Here is a 20,375-nt window from a genome sequence, read left to right as displayed (position 1 = left end):
AACATATGAAGAACGGGTGCAGGAACTGGGTATGTCTAATTTAATAGAAAGGACTAAGGGAGACATGATAGCAGTGTTCCAAAATCTCAGGGGTTGCCACAAAGAAGAGGGAGTCAAACTATTTTCCCAGGCACCTGAGGGTAGAACAAGAAGCAATGGGTGGAAACTAATCAAGGAGAGAAACAACTTAGAACTAAGGAGAAATTTCCTGACAGTTAGAACAATTAATCAGTGGAACAGCTTGCCTCCGGAAGTTGTGAATGCCCCAACTTTGAAGTCTTTAAGAAGAAGTTGGATAGCCATTTGTCTGAAACGGTATAGGGTTTCCTGCCTAGGCAGGGGGTTGGACTAGAAGACCTCCAAGGTCCCTTCCAACTCTGCTATTGTATTGTAATGCTGAGGGTAAATTGCAACCATGCTCTTACACCTCACGTAAGCTTACAGATATAGAAAGGAGATGGGCCATATGGGAAAAGGAAGCTTTTGCTGCTAGATGGGCTTTGATGACCTGGTGACACTTCCTAGAGGGAAATGATCAAATTCAGCAATTTTGGCCAATGACCCGCAAAGCATTAGATGCGGCTCACCAGACTCACAAAAAGCAGGCGGATAAGAAAAGGGTTAAACTTAAAGAGTACCAAGTTGGGGATAGAATGTTTTTGTCCACCAAGTTCCTACAAACCACCCAAAAATCGAAGAAGCCGGGGCCAAAGTACTTAGGTCTGTTCCCCATTGTAAAAATCATAAATTCTGTGTTAGTGAAGTTGGAGCTGCTGAAGAACCTTAGAAGAATTTATTCTGTATTTCATGTCAACCTGTTGAAACCAGAACACACTTCTTCCTTTCGTCTGCCTCAACCTTCACCTCCGGTCCCTCTTTTTATTGAGGGAGAGCAACATTTTGAAGTTAGAGAAATCATAGACTTCAGAAAACATAGAGGTTGCTTTCAGTATTTGGTCTCCTGGAAACATTTCCCAGATTTTTACCTTTATCACTGTCTCACCAGTATTTATTCCTGGCTAGGTCAATCTCCACATCTGCTGCCAGCTCATACCAGCCGTGCAGGTTGCGTGGGACCCCTCTGTTAACACAGTTGTGGTATATATCTTGGTTCAGGCCATCCATAAAACTGTCTATTAAAGCCTCCTCGGACCACTCCCGCATACGCACCAACAGCTCACGAAACTCTTGGATGTACTCAGCCACTGGACTTCTTCCCTGAGTAAGAGTTTTCATCTTGGCTCTCGCCTTACGCTCGGCTAGAGAATCATCAGAGCGCTTCCTCAGGGCAGCCATAAACACATTGTAATTCCTCAGCAGGGGAAGTCATCATTATGCAAGGCGACCATCCAAGCTGCCGCCTTATTCTCCAATGCTATTGTCACAGTTTCACCTTTCTTTCCTCGTTGGGGAAATCTTCTCCAAACTGTTGCATGAAATTCCAGACCTGGACCAGGAAAAATGCCAGTTCTGTGGGGTCCCCTCTGAATTTCATACGAAGAGGAGGAACTTTTGTCATTCGAAGTCTTCAGGGGGGGGGCTCCCCCCTTGGAGGGGCTTGTGTGGCTGCTGCTTCTTGTGCTGGGGCTCCCCCATCCTGATCAGCTCTGCTATCTGTCCCCAGCCCCCACACCAGGGTGAGGCAGGTCCTCTGCACGTTTCTCTTCTTGATCAGGAAAATCAGCTTCCCTCTCAGCCTGGCGCTCACAAAAACAACGTTTCTCCCAAGCCTATTGGAAGAGTGTCATAGCGTGGGACATCATGAGATCCTCTTCTTCGGCTTCCTGCCAAGCAGCTGCAGGTTGCCAGTATTGGCTGGTGGTAGCTCCGGCAGGGATTTCCTCAGGATCATATCTCTGCCCCACTCCCAACGACCACCTAGGGCGAACGGATCTTTCCTTCAAATCCAGTTCCTCTGTCTGCTCTGTTTCCAAGGAGCATGAGGATCTGGCAGCCCCCATGTTGTCCTCCTGGTCACTGCCTGGGTTGGAAATTTCTATGAAAGTTTTGTTTTAATTGCACTCCCCTTGAAAAGTATTAGCTCCAGGATGAGCGCGAACTGAGACCTTGCTTATTGTCAGGCATGCCTCCTTCAGTAACCAAGAAAAAAATCTCTCAACTCCATTGTTTGTGGAATTAAAAGTACTTTTACTGGTTATGAATAGATAGCAGCAAAGTAAAGCAAAGTCTGAGTCAGAAAAGCACGAAATCATACATATTAAACATTTGCCCAGCCCCCTCCCTCTAACAACCCCCACCCCATTGCCCCATCTTCAGCTCCCTTAGGTGTCATGTGGTTGCCTCTCCAAGAATCATCATCAGATTGGTATGCAGGATGGTTGGCCTTGACCAGGTCCAAACATCGGCCAATAACATGCTCAGAAGATGGTGAGAACAAAACTCCCTTTTTGACTATCACTCCTGCACTATTTATTCCCATCTCAAATATCATGCCCCCCCTCCCTGTTTCCATGGCAGCCGAAAGCAAGCAAGCGAAGCAGAGGCTGACATTTGCAAGGGATTGATAAAGTCATACAGAAAAGAATTGTTTCTAGTTATTGCTGCTAAATGTGGCTCTACATATTATTGAGTCATACTTTTTTCACACACTTCTCCATTTTTTAAAATAAAATAAATGATGACCTGATGTAATATGTCACGTATTCTTGTTGTTCTACAGTGGTTGTATTTACCTACTTTTAAGAACTACTAAGTTCTTAACTATGTCATGATTTCTACTATGTCCTGATAAGTAAAATCATAAAAGTCAAGGAGAGTGTACTTCCTTTTTTACATGACTGTATATCTGGAAGTCCTGGGGATAGAGTATACATTTCCAGATAGACTCAGAGAGAAATACAAGTACACACACCTACAACATGGAGAAAATCCATGTCTTTCAAGCCTGAAAAATATCTTTGGCTAGTCAAACCTTTTGTGCTAATATTAATCACACATTTGATGAATTTGAGAATTGCTCATATGTTGAGATGGCAAGGCTGAAGTTTAGGCCTCAACAGTTTTCTGCTAGTCTGAAGTGAAAGTAAAGAAATGTATATATATACACATACATACATACATACATACATACATACATGACTGCCATCTAGTGACAGGAGGTGGAAACACACACTTGTCCAATCTCCATCAAGGCGTTTGGAAGATGTTTTCAGTGATTCCATGGCAGCAGGTCCTTTTCGATTCCTCGAATCTCACTTTGATCAGTTTCCATCCATTGTATCTTAAAAGGTCCTTAAAAATCCTGTCCTTAGAATTTGGGTGGGGGAAGGGAAATTTTAATCCCATCAACTGGAGCTGAAGGTTTTTTCTTTGTGAATAGGCTGGCCTGGATTTCTTATTGGGCACAAAATCTCTAAAGATACTTTCTTCCTTTGTTAAGATTTTTTTTTCTCCATTTCTCACTTTACATTGACACATAACCACGCCAACTTACAATATCTGTTGTAGCTGTGGTCATTAAGCAAATCACCATGTTCCGTTCAGTGCAATGTACCATGACTGTGACTTACAACTTCCTGTCATTTTTGTTTCTTGGAAGCCAATTGTGAAAGTTCCAAATGGCGATTCCATGACTGTGGGACACCGCAACTATCGCAATATGCAAGCCAGTGCCACCCGCAAATAACTATGTTGGCCACAACTTTGAGAAACACTTGTAAGTCTACTTTTTCAGTACCAGTGTAATTGTGAAAGCTGAGTAGTAAGTGGTAAGCAAGGACGCTCTATAAAACTGAACAACCCAGAGTGCTTGATAGCTGTTATTTAAAAAAACTTAGGTTAAACACAGTTGTGTCAGGATTATAAATGGATAGTGCACCACTACAAAATCCTATGTTTTGTTTGCTAGGTATGGAAGTTAAAAAAATCACAGAGGACAGCAGTGGCATTATCAGCTCCATATTGTTTCCAAGAAAAGAACATGTCTACAAAATCACAAGTTAACCCTAATATGAAGGAGAACCAGTTTTAAACCATGTACCACCAATGGAATGAAATCTCGGGAGTGGAGAAATATGTAGTGTAGAAGGTTAGCACCTACGCCTCTCCTAGAATAATGAGGACTCTCAAATGAGATTATCAAAAAAATTCCAACATCAAGTTGGTTCCTACCCGTTTTATATCTTTGTAATGTAGTGCACCCACGATATATAAGCTGCAGTTCTCCTTTAGGTCAGGGCTTCCAATGCTTTTGTGGAATCCAGTGTGCAGAGTGTGTCAAGCTTCAAATGGCGTTTTTGCTGTTGCAACTATTATCGTTGCTCAGTTTGCCAAAAAACTATGGGGCGACAGAAGGGGGAGATAGAACAAAGCTCCAGACATCGATGCCAGCCATGGGAACCAAGGACGTTTTGGCAGGTTTACCAGAGCCAAAAAAGACTTTCTCACAACAACACTAGAAGTCTCCATTGGACAATGTGTCCTGGCCTAATAGCAGGGAGGGAAAACTTGAACTTTAACTATCTGCATTTGCACGGGAAATAGTCAGATCTTCTTTTGCCCTCATCTTTGCCGATATGATGTATTCATTAAAGCTTTGCTGCTTGCTACCTGTCCAGAGAGAAAATCTCCCTGTTCCTATGAGCAATGTGAAAGAGAAATGTTGGACTGGATTACTCTGAGGAATGGACTTTAGGACAGGATCTATTTCCAAGGAAGATTTTATTCTGGTAAACTGAGCAGAGGTAATTTCCAAAGAGGAATGGGTGATGACAATTTCTCAACGGAGAAAAAGGCGGAAGGTGCATTATATTATTTTTTTCTTCTTTTTGACTCCTTTCCTGCTTCTCTGTATCAATTGTTTTAGTTTGTTTTGCATATTTTATTAATTAAAATTTTGAATTAAAAAAAGGAATGTGTATCAAACAAAGAGTGGGGCAACTTTGATACATTTTTGTAGGCACATCTGTATTACCAATCTTTCTTCCAACCCTTTGAAATGCCTTTTGGAAACATTTCTCTCAGCATATATAGACAATCATCTCCCCTTCCCAAGCCCCCCTTTTCTAGCACTGCTGGTTATGTGATTTTCCCTCTTTGACCTAATGAAAACTTCTGTGTATGCAAAGTTACAGACGCATAAGACATTTAGCATGGGTGTGCTTGGAAGCATCTCTGGCCAGCACCAATGAAGTTGGCTTCATGACTAACATGTTGCCATTTTTTCCTTCCTCCTTCCTGTTTAATACCATTACATATTTGCCTACAAAAAATTAGGCAAATTCTTTGTAGTCAAATTAAATAGTCAATTTCTCAGTTGGATTTAGAGAGGGACTTTAGAAATGAAATTCAAACCTTTTCTACACTCATCACTTGGGGCCTCATGTGGATTTTCTTGTGTGCAGTAAGGGTGGAATTTTTCCTGAAGCACCATCCACACTCAGCGCACTCAAATGGTTTCTCCCCTGTGTGTATAAGCATATGATTTAGAAGGCTAGTCCTAAGACTGAAATCTTTCCCACAGTCTGGACACTCATATGGTTTCTCTCCTGTGTGAGTTCTCTGGTGTGTCACCAGACTGGAATTCTGACTGAAACTTTTTCCGCAATGAGGACATTCAAAGGGTTTTTCTCCTGTGTGAATTCTCTGGTGTATCACCAGGTTGGAATTCCGACTGAAACTTTTCCCACAATCAGGACATTCAAAGGGTTTCTCTCCTTTGTGAGTCATCTGATGTCTCACCAGGCTGGAATTCGAACGGAAACTTTTCCCACAATCAGGACATTGAAAGGGTTTCTCTCCTGTGTGAGTCCTCTGGTGTGTAACCAGGTTGGAACGCTGACTGAAACTATTCCCGCAATCAGGACATTCAAACGGTTTCTCTCCTGTGTGAGTCCTATGGTGTTTCACCAGGCTGGATTTATCACATAAACATTTCCCACATTCAGGACATTCAAACTGTTTCTCCTTGGTGTGAGTCCACGTTCCCATACTTGCTAAAGCATTTATCACATTGGGAGCACTTTTAGGGCTTCTGTCCTGTGTGGGTCCTTCCATGAAACAAAACGGAGTTGTTGTGACCAAAGGTTTTGCTACATTCAGAGTATTCGTATGGCTTTTCTCCAGTCTGGATCCTCTCATGCATAATCAACTGTGATTAGCAAGTTGTATCTTTCCCACAACTGGCACGTCTAAGGAGCTTTTCCGCAACTCATATTCCTGAAGAGATCAAAAATATGGATGGTCCCTTGTTTGGTGGTGTTTTGTTTCAAGCCGTTTTCTTCCTCCCAGAGCAATGCCTGTCACACTGTCTGCTCCACGTGGTTTTCCAATTGTCCTTTTCCTCCCCAGTAACTTCCAGATATTTCCCTCTTTTACTGAATGGAAAAATAATCTCCCTTGACCATTCATGTAATATATGCTTGAATTCACACTCTCCGTTTCCCAGCTAGAAATCTCTTCTAGATTTTCTCTCGTTTCTCTCTCACCTGCTGAGGAAGTTGGAGAATTGTGTGGCTTTCTGAAGGAAATGGAAAATATTTTGATTTCTGGACTGATTTCTTTTCCTTTTCAATGTTGCTTGTTATCCTCAGTGTCCAGAGTGCTCCTATTGCCATCTTCTGTGTCTATAAGATTCAAATAAAAGTGTATCTTTAATTGTGCATAAAATGGTTGCAGAAGATGAAAAAAAGAAAAATGTTTCCATTACAATGAAAAATGATGAAATTCACTTGTTGATTGGGTCAACTTAAAAGACTGAAAACAAACTACCTTCAGTTTATCCCATGCCTGCCCTTCGTGGAGGTGTCCGCAATACAGGACAGCAAAACTGTCAAAATGATGGTTCTAATAGTTGATTAGAACTCCTGTTTTTATTGTGCAACAGCTTTAGCATTTAAGAACAGAAGTAAGTTAGTTGCTTTTCTAGTAATACATAAACATTAAAGGGGCTCTCCTGCAGGGACCCTGCCATGGTCTAATTCAGATTGGAAATCTAGCAAAGGAAAATAATTTCCCCCACTTCCTTTGTCCTGTTTCCCCTACTGGAAATAGCTGCTTGCAACACACAAGGATGGGAAACTTTCTTAAGAGCTCACAATTCAAGAATACCAAGGTGCAGATTAGGTATCTCAGGGTGGGGAAGGCCATTGGGGTGGGGGGTAGTGATAGAACAGGCCCTCAAGGCCTCTCCTGCCCACTTGCTTCTCCCTCCCTTCCTGCCACAAGGACTCACTTACCTTGCAAACATCTGTCTCCTCTGTTTCTTTGCTTCTGAGGAAGGGAGAGGAGATTTGGCTTGGAAAGGCTTTTCATGCTGAGAATGGACACTCTTGAATGCTATAATATCATGCAGATTCAGGCACCCATCCTCTTTTGCAGAGTCAGGGACCCAGAAACTTTCATTCTCAGTGCCAAAAGTGTTTGCCAATCTCCTGCTAGTCTCCCCACCGCAAACTACTTTCCACTTAACTACTTAATGAGACCTTGTTGGGATGTTTGCATGCAAATGAGACAAGAGAGAGAGAGAGAGAGAGAGAGAGACAGAGACAGAGGCACAGAGAGAGAGAGTGAGTGAGTGTTTATGGGAGAAAGAGCGATCTTCCGCCAGGGCACCCAAGTTGCTGGGACTGAGGCAGTGGGAGTGGAGTACGAATCAAGGCGGAGAGTAGGTATGGAGCTTCCCCCCCAATCCCTGCACCAGCTTAATTGGGTCCCCTGCCAGCAAGGCACTGAAGCGCTGCAACTTCTGCCGCAGCAAGACAGAGAGAGAGAGGAAGGGGGCTCTCCAAACTCTGTTTGTGTATGAGAGAGAGTGCGGATCCCTGCTTCAGTCGCGGCATTCAAGTTACTGGCAGCGGGGAGGGGGGGCAGGAGCCACCTGAGTAGCTGTTTTTCTCCTTGTTCTCCTCCCCACTCAAGCAGTGACAGGCTTTACGGGACAGCAGGGCCTCTCATTTCCCCCCCTGCATGGCGAACACTAGCTTCAGTCAGGGTATTCAAGCTGCTGCTGGCGGTAGCCATGATTGCCCCCTTCCCAGCCCAGCCAGCACTGCATGACTTGCTCCCTCCCTGTCCAGCCAGCACAAAGCATCACCGTTCTTCTCCTTCTCATCGTCCTCCCCGCCCACGCAGCAGCAGGGTCTGTGGGACATGGTCTCATTCCTGCCCCGGCGCAGTGAACTCTGGTGGGCTGGACGCGGGTGTGAAGTGCCTGGCCCCGCAGTGTTTAGGTTTATTCGATTTATATGCCGCCCTTCTCCCTAGGACTCAGGGAGCTCATTTGAAGGCTTCATTCAGCCTTCAAACAGTAAGGCTGGGCCACGTAAGTGAGCAGCGCACCAAGGGCATGGATGACATTGGTTACTGCACCCGTCCAATTCCGATTCCACGGCTTGCCTTACTGTTTGACAGGGAGTTTGCCTTACTCCATGTCCCATGGAGCCGCTGCCGCTTGGGCGGGGAGGACGACAAGGGACCTCAAGAGAGTTGTGCATAAAAAAACACCCACAAATCTTAATGAACTGAAGCAATATTGTAAAGAAGAGAGGGCCAAAATTCCTCCATAACACTTCAAGACACTGATAAAGTCACGCAGAAAAGAATTACTTCTAGTTGTGGCTGCTAAAGTTGGTTCTACAAATTATTGAGTCATACATTTTTCACACATGACTTCTCCGTTTTGCCTTTCTTTTTATAAAATAAATGACCTGATGTAATATGTCAGGTGTTGTTGTTGTTCATCCGTAATTATATTTATCTACTTTTAAGAACTTCTAAGGACCAACTGATTTTCACTACGTCCTGATACGTAAAATCATAGAAGTCAAGGAGAGTATACTTTCTTTTCCCCACGACTCATGAGAGATTATATGTTTGCAGACAAATACACTCAGAGAGAAATAAAAATACACACATCTACAATAGGGAGATAATCCATGTCTTTCAACCCTAAAAAAATAATTAAAATTGTTACAGTCAAACCTTCTGCACAAATGTTAATCGGGAACCTGATGAATTTGATGATTGCTCCATGTTTTCAGATGGCAAGGCTGAAGTTCAGGCCTCAACAGGCTTCTGGGGCCATGGAAACTTTCATTGGAAAGTTTTTGTTCAGATAAATAAAAGCATTGGCTTCTCAACAGACACACTTGATTTTACTGAGCCACACCTGTCAATCTGCATGACACTAACTTTACAGATGTGAGGACTTTAATGGATGAAATGATGCCGAAAGCCTCTGCAAGATTTGAAGCAACAGCTGAAGCCATGAGCTCAAAGTAAGGGAAGTAAATACTTTCCACAACCCCTTTGGTGACATCCCAATTGAAGTAGTCCTCACTTACTGACTGCAGATGGGCCTGGAATCTGTGTCACTAAGCGACCCAATCATGAAGCATGATGCCACAGGACAGAGCGAAGTTACATCTGTACCTTTAATGTATTTTAATATGTATGTATCTTTTATGTCTCTAAGCCCCTCCATAGTTATGTCATGGTAAGGTTTGTGGCCAATACATTTTATAAATGAATACAACTGAATAATAAAAACATTCCAAATGTTCATTATTTAAGACACGTGCTGTGTTAAGCACAGTTGAAGCTGGTGAATACGGGGATGGGGGCACCAATAGGAAACACAGTGCTTGTTAGTTAGAAATGTAAGTAAAACAAAACAACCCAGAAAAGACCAGAGGAACATTAGTCCGACCTTGTTGCCCAGAAAACATCAGGTCCATAACAGAATAATTGAGTTTGGAGGGACCTTGGAGGTCTTCTAGTCCATCCTCTGTTCAGGCAGGGGACCCCATTCGATTCTGAGCAATTGGCTGTCCAATCTCCTCTTAAAACCCTCCAGTGAAGGGAGCACCCACAACCTCTGGAGGGAAGCCATTCCCAAAGAATCCTCCTTAATTTAAGAGAGATTTTTAAAATCTTCCCAGCAGGAGGAAAATTGAAGCCACCAGTTTCACAGCGTGCAGCCCCAGTGGGCTTAAATTCGGGGAGGGAAGGAACCTGCAGCAGCAGCAGCTGAGATGCTTCAGCCCAGTTGCTTCTCTGCTTCCAGGCCGTGGAGGGAACCGAACACCCCGACTTGCTCCAGGACTCTCCTCCCACCGGCCCTCCACTCACCCTCCAGCTGCGGCTTCGATCCTGGGAAGAACACAAAAGCCGCTCTGCACTCCACCTTCCTCCCATAAGCGATCCAAGAGGAAGTTTCCCCTGAGCTTCTTCTCTACTCTCATTCTTTCTAGCAATGATGTACTCGATGGTTTTTTCAAGCTGAAGCAGGGCTGACCCTACTGAATTGATGCCTTTCTAGGCACAGATGTTGCCTGACCGCCCTCAAGCGACAGGAGGTGGGAAAACATGCTTGTCCAATCTCCACCAAGGCGTTTTGGAAGATGTTGTAGTGATTATATGGCAGCCGGGCTTTTTCGATTCCTAGCAACCGACCTTTGCAACTGAGCCCCGTGAAGTAGTGACACGTGACGCTACTTAGCTTCGTTTTTAGTGCCTTTGGGTCAGTCTGTAATGTCCTGGCAAGGGTTTTTGGAGTGGTTTCCCCCCTTTCCTGCTTCCTAAACTTAAGAGGACTGGCTAAAGTTCAACAGATGGTTTTGCTCTTCAGGTGGGACTGGAACTGTCTGTTTCTCTGTCTCTAACCTGGTGCCTTCACCACTACACCATTTTTTCTACGTGTTTCACTTTTCTTCTTTATAACTGCTATTCTAATAGAAAATCCTTCATAAACGTTATTGCAGTACATTCTTGATTAAAATATTTTTTCATTGATATATAATTTTATGGTATTAACACACACACCCCCCGGAAAAAAATGTTATTAGCCATCAAACTTCAAAAATACACTTTTCCCAAAAGGTTTCCACAATTTTGGCCACTAGTGTAGGTTGTGATCTACATTATCAAATGCTTTACTGAAATCTAAGTATATGATATCTACAGCATTTTGCTGGTCCACTAATTAGTCATTTTGTTAAACAATTAAATAAACTTTGTTTGGCATAATGTTTTAAATCAACCCTACTGGTTACTGGTTATAATTTTGTTTCCTTCCATGTGTTGACAGATTTGTTGTCTGGATATGTTTTCCAAGATGTTACCAGGTATTAATGTAAGGCTGATCTGTCTGTAAGTTCCTGGATTTGTTTTTCCCCCCTTTTTTGAAGATGGTGTTAAATGGAAAAAGGTTTCCTCTGCGGGTTCGGATTTCCCGGCTGGGAGAACGTCACTGGCTGAGTGAATGAATTTAGGATCGAAGCAAGCTGCATTTGAAAACAGGTTGTCTTTATTATTTCAGGAAAGCAAGACTGACAGTGATGTTGATCAGTGTTCCTGGGTGAGCTGACCCCGACATACAGTAGTATGTATAGTAAGTATATTTTTTATATCATTTTCCTCGTTGAAGTCCTTTTGTTTTCTTTGTACTATTATTTGATCAGCCCCCAGTAGATGTCAGCACTTACAAAGAGATAGATAGCTCTATTCATAAGGAAATACTGTCAACCCTGAAGCTGATCCGGCTGAAGCCATTTTGAGGCATCAGTGCTGCCGCATTAGCGCAAGGGAGTGGGAGTGGGGATTAGAGATAGCTGGGATGGTGTAGTCATAATAAAATATTTTCTCCTGAGAACCAAGAATGTTCTCATACCTGGCTAGATAAAGTAGGAGTGATGTCACCAGACAAGCGGACGCTGCAGTGATTGGGGTATATGACTGTTTGGGATTAAGAAGAAAATTTTTAATTAGGTGAAAACAAGGGGTCCCTCAGAGTTGGTTTTAACCAGATTTGTGCCAATTTGATATTTCCAATAAAGATATTCTTTTAGGAATTTACCTGCCTCTGAGGTTTGCTTGTGATGGATCTATTACTCGGAACCCTGACATTAAACCAACTCTCTACTAAAATGTCAGGAAACTTTTTGCTCCATTTAGAGCTGCATATTTGGAGTCCTGAGCCCCAACCGCTTAGCCGGCCTACCAGGCAGCAGGAAGACTCAGGAAAGATGGAGGAGATGGCGGGCACTGATGGAGCTTGTGCAGGGGTTGCTGAAAGCCTACAGTACCCCTCCTTGCCCCAGCAGGTGATTGCTGTCCTTCCTTGCCTTCCACATTGCCTTACTGGCGGTCCTCCATGCCTGCTTGCCTTCTGAGGTCGGCGTCCAGCCCAACCTGGCCAGTCATTGGGTGGACGGCCCTTGGTGGAAATGCAGACCCTGTGCTGGAGCTGAGAGGGGTGGCGGCGATGCCGTGGGGGGGCAAGCAGACATACCAAGGCTGTTGCACATGCACCCACTCCATTTCTGCAAAGGCAGAGTCCTGCCTGTCTCTGCTGCAGGTCAATCCAAAGAGGGGAGGAGGATGCTGCAGAAAAGGCTGCCTTCCACCCGGTCCCCGTGTGCTTCTCATGCCAGAACCGCAGGGCTTCACGGGGATTGGGAGCAGGAGCGGTTTGACACGGTTGTTCCGCGGGCAGCAAAGCAGTCCGAATCAAAAAGGATGAAGGGGATCTTCGGTGGAGCTGGTCAAGGGAACAACCCCGGTTTATTGAGTCTAACCGTGGTTGATGGGCCTTTCTTTGAGGTGGAGGGTAGACCCAAATTATGCCCCACTGTGAGCATCTCTCAGCTATTGTATGCACGGAAAATCTCTGGTTTCAGTCTGCAGACATCACCACCCTCAGCACGGTCGATAACCTAGAGGGTAAAGAAGCAAAGTGGGTGACCCAGCTCCATGACAAGGGGACCCCAGAGCTCGAAGACATAGATGACTTACTGCAGGAACTAAGGTTGAGATTTGTGGACTCGGCCCATGGTCATGAAGCAGAAGCGGAGATGAAGGTGATTAAGAAAAAGAGCCACCCAGCTAAAGAGTATGTTGTGGAGTTTTGGAGGCTTGCGGCACTGGCCCAAACACTTCCTGTTCCACTACTTCAGGGACGGTCTGGACCAGGAGCTGCGGAATGCCAGTGTCAACTTCTAAAGCATTGCCATGACTATTATCAGGCTGGCATGGAAGAGGAAATTCCATGCATGCCTTCGGCCGGAGTCATATCTCATGTCTACAGCCTAGTTGGAGAATATGAATTATGACGCAGGACAGAATGGAGGAGATACAGGGGGTAAAGTTCAAACGCAATTAAGTGAAAGCAGTTTCGGCTCCACAGGAGTCCACGCCAGAATGTTGATCCTAATAAATGTATGGATTTCTTTTGAACTTTGTCTGGAGGCTCGTAAATTAATTAGGTCATCTTCTGGGAATTTCACAGAGGGCTGAAACTTATTTTTTAAAAATCTATTACGATTTCCGGGTTTCCTGAATCCCAGGCTCTCCAAGCACTCCCCCAATATTTGGGGTGCTTGGAGGGAAAATCAGGCAACAGGAGGCTGGAGAAAAAGACTTATAAAGCTGGAGGTATATGAAAATGCCAGGCAGCGATGTCTTCCCCAGCAGCTGAAGCAAGAAAAGATGAGTACTTTTGGAAATCAACCCCTAAAGCGGCTGAGCTGGAATTCCCTTGCTGTAGTCCCCAGATACAGGGAAGGTTCTCAAGCAAGCTGGCAAGGGTGGACTTGGGGTGGGACTGGAAACAAGCCAGGCTCCCAAAGCCCCAGATGGAATCCCTAGGGAGTGCAATAGAGCAACTGAAGGAGGATCTTGACCAGGCCACCCTTGCTGATGAGGGGCCATTATGCTGCCAAAAAGAGAGGGGAGGGACATCCGCTAAAATGCTACAGATGAGGGGGGATGGGCCACATGGCAGCACCATGCCCAACTCCAGCCCCACAACCAAGGCCAGACCCACCGCCCAGGGCACGACCAGAACGAGGCCTAAATGGACCGCCAACAGGTTTGGGAAAGCCCTCCAGGCTGCAGACACCCCTTCCCCCCTGGCAAAAGTGGTGGAACCCCAGGCAACGACAACCAGTCGTCTGAAACATATGACAGCGAGGATGGGGGAGAAAATGACCCAATGGTGAGTGAATCAATTCACCCTTTCCTTTTTCCAATACGCTTCAGAGCCCCAAAACAGGAAGCCAGGGGAATTTTCAAGCCCTAATAGACTCAGGCTGCACAAGGTCCTTGATCAACCTAACCACAGTCCTGAAATTGGGGATCAGAGCAAAAAAACTGGCCCACCCAATCTGGTTCGAGCAGGTCGACGAGTCCCTAATGGGAGGAGCCTATGCCACTCACCTAACTGAACCAATGAGGCTAGAACTAGCAGATCACTGGGAAGTAATTCGATTCATAATAGCCCCCAAAATGACAGACGCAGTCATACTGGGACTTTCCTGGCTAGACAAGTGGGGACCGACCATCTGGTGGCAAGGGGGTACCCGCAGTGTTAGGAGCCCCCAACCCCTCCCACACCAGCAAGCAGAAACACCACCTACGCTGGAACCCCCCAGGAGAACAACTGGCAACCACATCCGACACAATCCCAGAGGCCGAACTGATTCCAATAGAATATCAGGACCTCGGAGAAGTATTCAGCGAGGCCGAGTTCAATGTTCTGCCTCCCACCGGGAGACAGACTGTGCCATCAAAATCATCCCCAGGGCAAAACTCCCCAGACCCAAACTGTTTGCCATGATGCCATGGGAAATGCAACAGATGCGCAAATACATAGACAAAAACCTAGCAACGGGGTTCATTGAAAAAAAGATGGAACCATGAGATTGTGTGTTGACTTTCGAGGGATAAACGGGGTGTCCGTACACAACCTATATCTACTCCCCCTCATGACGGACATGCTGTCTCATCTGGCCCAGGGTAAAGTCTTCACCAAACTAGACCTCAGAGAAGCATATTACTGAGTACGTATGGGTGCAGGGGGAGGCCTCGGAGGAGGAAAAAGGTGCCTAAGATGTCTGTCTTATTAAATTGGAACAAAAAGGATCGTTTTGCCTTGGACTCTGATTTAATTCTGCATGATACTTGGAACGCTGACACCACTTTTCTTGCTACAGCTAAGTGAATCATGCTGTTGTTAGTTACGTGGTTGTTAAGCTAATCTGGCTTCCATATTGAATTCGCTGGTCAAAAGGACATAGAAGAGAATCACACGACTCTGGTTCACTGCAACCTGTATTTGGCATTTCTACCATCTATCACCATAAGAATGCATATAACACTCCCAAAAAGATTTTTGCATAATTGCAAAATTTCTGCAAAAAAAATAAAAATTCAGCAACTTCTTATGCTGAAAGTGTACGGGTGGAATGTTTTCTGAAGCAAAGGTCACACTCAGGGCACTCAAATGGTTTCTCCCCTCTGTGTATAAGGACATAATTTATAAGATTAACCCTAGTACGAGATCTTCCCCACTGTCTGGATACTCATAAGGTTTCCCTATTTTGTGAGTCCTCTGGTGACTCACCAGGCTGGAATTCTGACTGTAACGTTTCCCACAATCAGGACACTCAAAGGGTTTCTCTCCTGTGTGAACCCTCTGGTGTGTCACCAGTCTGGAATTGGTATTGAAACTTTTCCCACAATCAGGGCACTCAAAGGGTTTCTCTCCTGTGTGAAGCCTCTGGTGTCTAACCAGGTTAGAATTGTTACTGAAGCTTTTCCCACAATCAGGACACTCAAAGGGTTTCTCTCCTGTGTGAACCCTCTGGTGTCTAACCAGACTGGAATTGGTACTGAAACTTTTCCCACAATCAGGGCACTCAAAGGATTTATCTCCTGTGTGAACCCTCTGGTGTCTAACCAGCCTGGAATTGGTATTGAAACTTTTCCAACAATCAGGGCACTCAAAGGATATCTCTCCTGTGTGACTCCTCCTGTGTATCACCAGGTTATAATTATTACTGAAGCTTTTCCCACAATCAGGACATTCAAAGGGTTTCTCTCCTGTGTGAACCCTCTGGTGTGTCACCAGCCTGGAATTGGTATTGAAACTTTTCCCACAATCGGGACACTCAAAGAATTTCTCTCCTGTGTGACTCCTCCTGTGTATCACCAGGTTATAATTGTTACTGAAGCTTTTCCCACAATCAGGACATTCAAAGGGTTTTTCTCCTGTGTGAGTGCTCTGGTGTGAAACAAGATGAGAATTTTGACTGAAACGTTTCCCACAGTCAGGACACTCAAAGGGTTTCTCTCCTGTGTGAGTCCTCTGATGTTTAATCAGACTAGAATTCTGACTGAAACATTTCTCACAATCAGGACATTCAAAGGGTTTATCTCCTGTGTGAACCCTCTGGTGTCTAACCAGTTTGGAATTGGTATTGAAACTTTTCCCACAATCATGACACTCAAAGGATTTATCTCCTGTGTGACTCCTCCAGTGTATCACCAGGTTAGAATTGTTACTGAAGCTTTCCCCACAATCACGACATTCAAAGGGTTTTTCTCCTGTGTGAACCCTCTGGTGTCTAACCAGACTGGAATTCTGACTGAAACTTTTCCCACAATCATGACATTCAAAGGGTTTCTCTCCTGTGTGAATGCTCTGGTGTGTCACCAGACTGAATTTGGTACTGAAACGTTTCCCACAATCATGACATTCAAAGGGTTTCTCTCCTGTGTGAGTCCTCTGGTGTGTCACTAGACTGGAATTGGTACTGAAACTTTTCCCACAATCATGACACTCAAAGGGTTTCTCTCCTGTGTGAGTCCTCTGGTGTGTCACCAGACTGGGTTTGGTACTGAAACATTTCCCACAATCAGAACACTCAAAGGGTTTCTCTCCTGTGTGAATGCTCTGGTGTGTCACCAGACTGGATTTGGTACTGAAACATTTCCCACAATCAGGACACTCAAAGGGTTTCTCTCCTGTGTGAATGCTCTGGTGTGTCACCAGACTGGATTTCATACTGAAACTTTTCCCACAATCAGGACATTCAAAGGGTTTCTCTCCTGTGTGAGTCCTCTGGTGTGTCACCAGACTGGATTTGATACTGAAACGTTTCCCACAATCAGGACACTCAAAGGGTTTCTCTCCTGTGTGAATGCTCTGGTGTATCACCAGACTGTATTTGGTACTGAAACGTTTCCCACAATCAGGACATTCAAATGGTTTCTCTCCTGTGTGAGTCCTCTGGTGTGTCACCAGGTTGGAATTCTTGCTGAAGCTTTTCCCACAATCAGGACATTCAAAATGTTTCTCTTTGGTGTGAGTCCATGTTGCCATGCTCGCTAAAGCATTTGCCGCAATGGGAGCACTTGTATGGCTTTTCTCCAGTCTGGATCCTCTCAGGCATAATCAGCTATGAGTTGCAAGTTGTATCTTTCCCACAACAGGCACGTCTATGGAGCTTTTCCACAACTCATGTTCTTGAGGAGATCAAAAATATAGATGATACCTTGTTTAATGGTACTTTGATTTAGTGGTGATTTTCTTCCTCCCAGAGTGAGGCCTGCAACACTGTCTGCCCTGCATGGCTTTCCAATTCACCTTTTCCTTCCCACTGACTTCGAGATATTTCCCTCCTTTGCTCAATGGAAAAATAATCTCCCTTGACTTTTCATGTAACGTTTGCTTGAGTTTTGCATACTCTGCTTTCTCCAGATACAAATCTCTTCTTGGTTTTCTTTTTTTTCTCTCCCTCATCTGCTTAGGAAGATTGTATAGTTTTCAGAAGGAAAAGGAAAATATTTTGATTTCTGGACTGACTTGCTTTGCTATTCAGTGTTGCTTGTTATCCTCAGTTGTCCAGAGTGCTCTTATTGCCATCTTCTTTGTCTATAAGATTCAAATAAAAATGTATCTTTAATTGTGCATAGAATAGTTGCAGAAGATGAGAAAAAAAGGAAAAAAAGCTTATGTTACAATGAAAAAGCAAACATGCCACAATTCTATAATAATTTTACATTAATCATGATTCATTTGACACATGGAAAACTACCCAGATCCAAGTTCAAATATCCATTCAACGAAGAAATTGGTTGTTTACTGGGTCAAGCAATGAATTCTTAGCAGCGCAAAGAGTTGTTTTCAAACACAGGTGTTATAAAATTTACAAACACTAAAAATAGAAATGCAAACATGCAACCACAATTTTGCTTTGAATCAAAACTTTATTTTTTCATGGTTAGCTGAAACATGAAAAGTGCCAGAGATTTGCCAGAGCTCTGTGATTCATAAAGCTCCCCTCATCCAGGACTTACTATTAGACGAGGGGGCAGACCTGGCATGTATTACTGAAACCTGGCTGGGCCATGAGGGAGGAGTCCCCCTCTCAGAAATGTGCCCAGAAGGGTTTCAGGTGCTCCACCAACCACGACACCAAAAAGGGGTGGGGGAGTAGCAGTTATTATCTGGGAGTCATTAGCTCCTTGCAGGATCCCTGCTCCAGAGACTGTCGGGTGTGAGTCCCTCCTTGTGAAGTTGGACCTAGAGGGTCAAGTGGGCTTGTTTTTGACGTACCTACCTCCCAGCTGCGTCACAACAACCCTGCCTGCGCTCCTAGAGCCAGTAGCCGGACTGGCGGTTGAATTCCCTAGACTTATAGTACTGGGGGATTTCAGTCTGCCATCTCTTGGCAAACGCTCCGATGGGGCCCAGGAGTTCACGGCCTCCATGACAACCATGGACTTAACCCAGGTAATTCAGCGTCCGACTCACGTGGCGGGACATACGCTTGACCTTGTGTTTCTCTTGGGGCAGTGGAGACGTGATCTGGAACTAAAGGGGATAGAGATCTCGCTCTTGTCATGGTCAGATCACTTCCTGCTGAGGCTTGACTTTCGGAAGCTACTCCCCCACTGCAGGGAGGTGGAGCCGATTAAATGGTTCCGCCCCAGGCGCCTGATGGACCCATCGGGATTTCAGACGGAGCTTGGGGAGATACCTGATCCCCTTGCCCACAACCCGACTGAGTCCTTGGTCCCTGTCTGGAATACAGTGGCGGCTGAGGCATTAGATCGGATTGCGCCTTTGCGGCCTCTCCGCGGCAGTGGATCCAGGAGGGCACCTTGGTTTACCGAGGAACTCCGGGAGATGATGCGCCAAAAGAGACACCTAGAGCGACGCTGGAGGACTAGTAACTCCGAATCCGACCGAACACTACTAAGAGCCTTTATTAGGACTTATTTAGTGGCGATACGGATGGCAAAATGTACTCATTTTTCCGCTCTTATTGCATCCGCAGAATCTCACCCGGCCGCCCTGTTTAGGATAACCCGCTCCCTCCTGAAAGGGAGGGATGCGGGTGAACCCTTACAGGGAAGAGCTGAGGAATTTGTTCAATTTCTGTCGGACAAAGTCACTCAGATTCGGACAGACCTGTACTCCACTTGGACAGCGCCAGCAGAGATGCTGAGGGAGGGCCTTGATCAAGTTTTGTGGAGTGAGTTCCAGCTTGTCACTCCTGAGGAAGTGGACAAGGCCATGGGAGCGATTAGTGCCACCACCTATTTGCTGGACCCGTGTCCCTCCTGGTTGGTTTCGACCAGCAGGAAGGTGACACGAGGCTGGATCCAGAGGATTGTGAACACCTCTCTTCAGGAGGGATCTTTCCCGCAACCTTTGAAGGAAGCAGTGGTGAGACCCCTCCTTAAGAAGCCTTCTCTGGACCCAGCTGCCCTTCAAAACTGTCGTCCAGTCCCCAACCTCCCCCCAGGTTGTTGAGAAGGTGGTGGCCTTCCAACTCCGATGGACCTTGGATGAAGTGGATTATCTAGATCCCTTTCAGTCTGGTTTCAGGCCTGGTTACTGCACCAAAACTGCTTTGGTCACGCTGACCGATGATCTCTGGCGAGCCAGGGATAGAGGACATTCCTCTATCCTGGTGCTTCTTGACCTCTCAGCGGCCTTCGATACCATCGACCATGGTATTCTTCTCTGGCGGCTGGAAGAGGTGGGAGTGGGAGGCACTGTTTTACGGTGGTTCTCCTCTTACCTCTCTGGCAGGTCACAGTCGGTGTTGGTCGGAGGACAGAGGTCGACTCCTAGGCCCCTTAAATACGGGGTGCCGCGGGGCTCGGTCCTGTCCCCCCTCCTATTTAATATCTACATGAAGCCGCTGGGTGAGATCATTTGCTGGCATGGGATTAAATACCATCAGTATGCGGACGATACCCAGCTGTATCTGTCCACCCCGTGCCAACTCAGTGAGGCGGTGGAAGTGATGTGCCAGTACCTGGAAGCTGTCAGGGTCTGGATGGGAATGAACAAGCTTGCACTCAACCCTGAGAAGACCGAGTGGCTATGGATGTTGCCCCCACAAGGATAGTCCAGATACTCCATCTTTAAGCCTGGGGGGCGAAATGTTACACCCCTCAGAGAGGGCCCGCAACCTGGGTGTCCTCCTGGATCCGGAGCTGACACTAGAACACCATTTGTCAGCTGTGACCAGGGGAGCTTTTGCCCAGGTTCGCCTGGTGCACCAGTTGCGGCCCTACCTGGACCGGGAGGCACTCCAAATGGTCACTCATGCCCTTGT

General features: G+C 45.5%; 2 protein-coding genes and 1 pseudogene across 2 annotated transcripts in view; 2 read left to right on the top strand and 1 right to left on the bottom strand.

Moving 5' to 3' along the window:
- Positions 1 to 20,375, top strand: part of LOC116504750 (zinc finger protein OZF-like) — a 183,981-nt gene that overhangs the window by 21,662 nt on the left and 141,944 nt on the right. The gene's annotated exons all lie outside the window — the stretch shown is intronic.
- LOC116504798 overlaps positions 1 to 20,375 on the top strand; it is a 133,148-nt pseudogene that overhangs the window by 55,986 nt on the left and 56,787 nt on the right.
- The window catches only part of LOC116504800 (zinc finger protein 850-like), a 361,571-nt gene that overhangs the window by 329,026 nt on the left and 12,170 nt on the right, over positions 1 to 20,375 (bottom strand). Inside the window, exons 3-5 of the mRNA XM_032212027.1 lie at positions 15,379 to 17,674; positions 10,327 to 10,339; positions 5,382 to 5,872 (exon numbers count right to left, since the gene is read on the bottom strand). Coding sequence (XP_032067918.1) covers positions 5,382 to 5,872; positions 10,327 to 10,339; positions 15,379 to 17,122 — 2,248 coding nt within the window. The 5' untranslated portion in view covers positions 17,123 to 17,674. The remainder of the gene's footprint in view (positions 1 to 5,381; positions 5,873 to 10,326; positions 10,340 to 15,378; positions 17,675 to 20,375) is intronic.

Source organism: Thamnophis elegans, chromosome 2, assembly GCF_009769535.1.
Source record: "Thamnophis elegans isolate rThaEle1 chromosome 2, rThaEle1.pri, whole genome shotgun sequence".
Classification (NCBI taxonomy): Eukaryota; Metazoa; Chordata; class Lepidosauria; order Squamata; family Colubridae; genus Thamnophis; species Thamnophis elegans.
The sequence above is the reverse complement of the archived record's forward strand: the minus strand, read 5'-3'. Positions and strand labels throughout refer to the sequence as shown.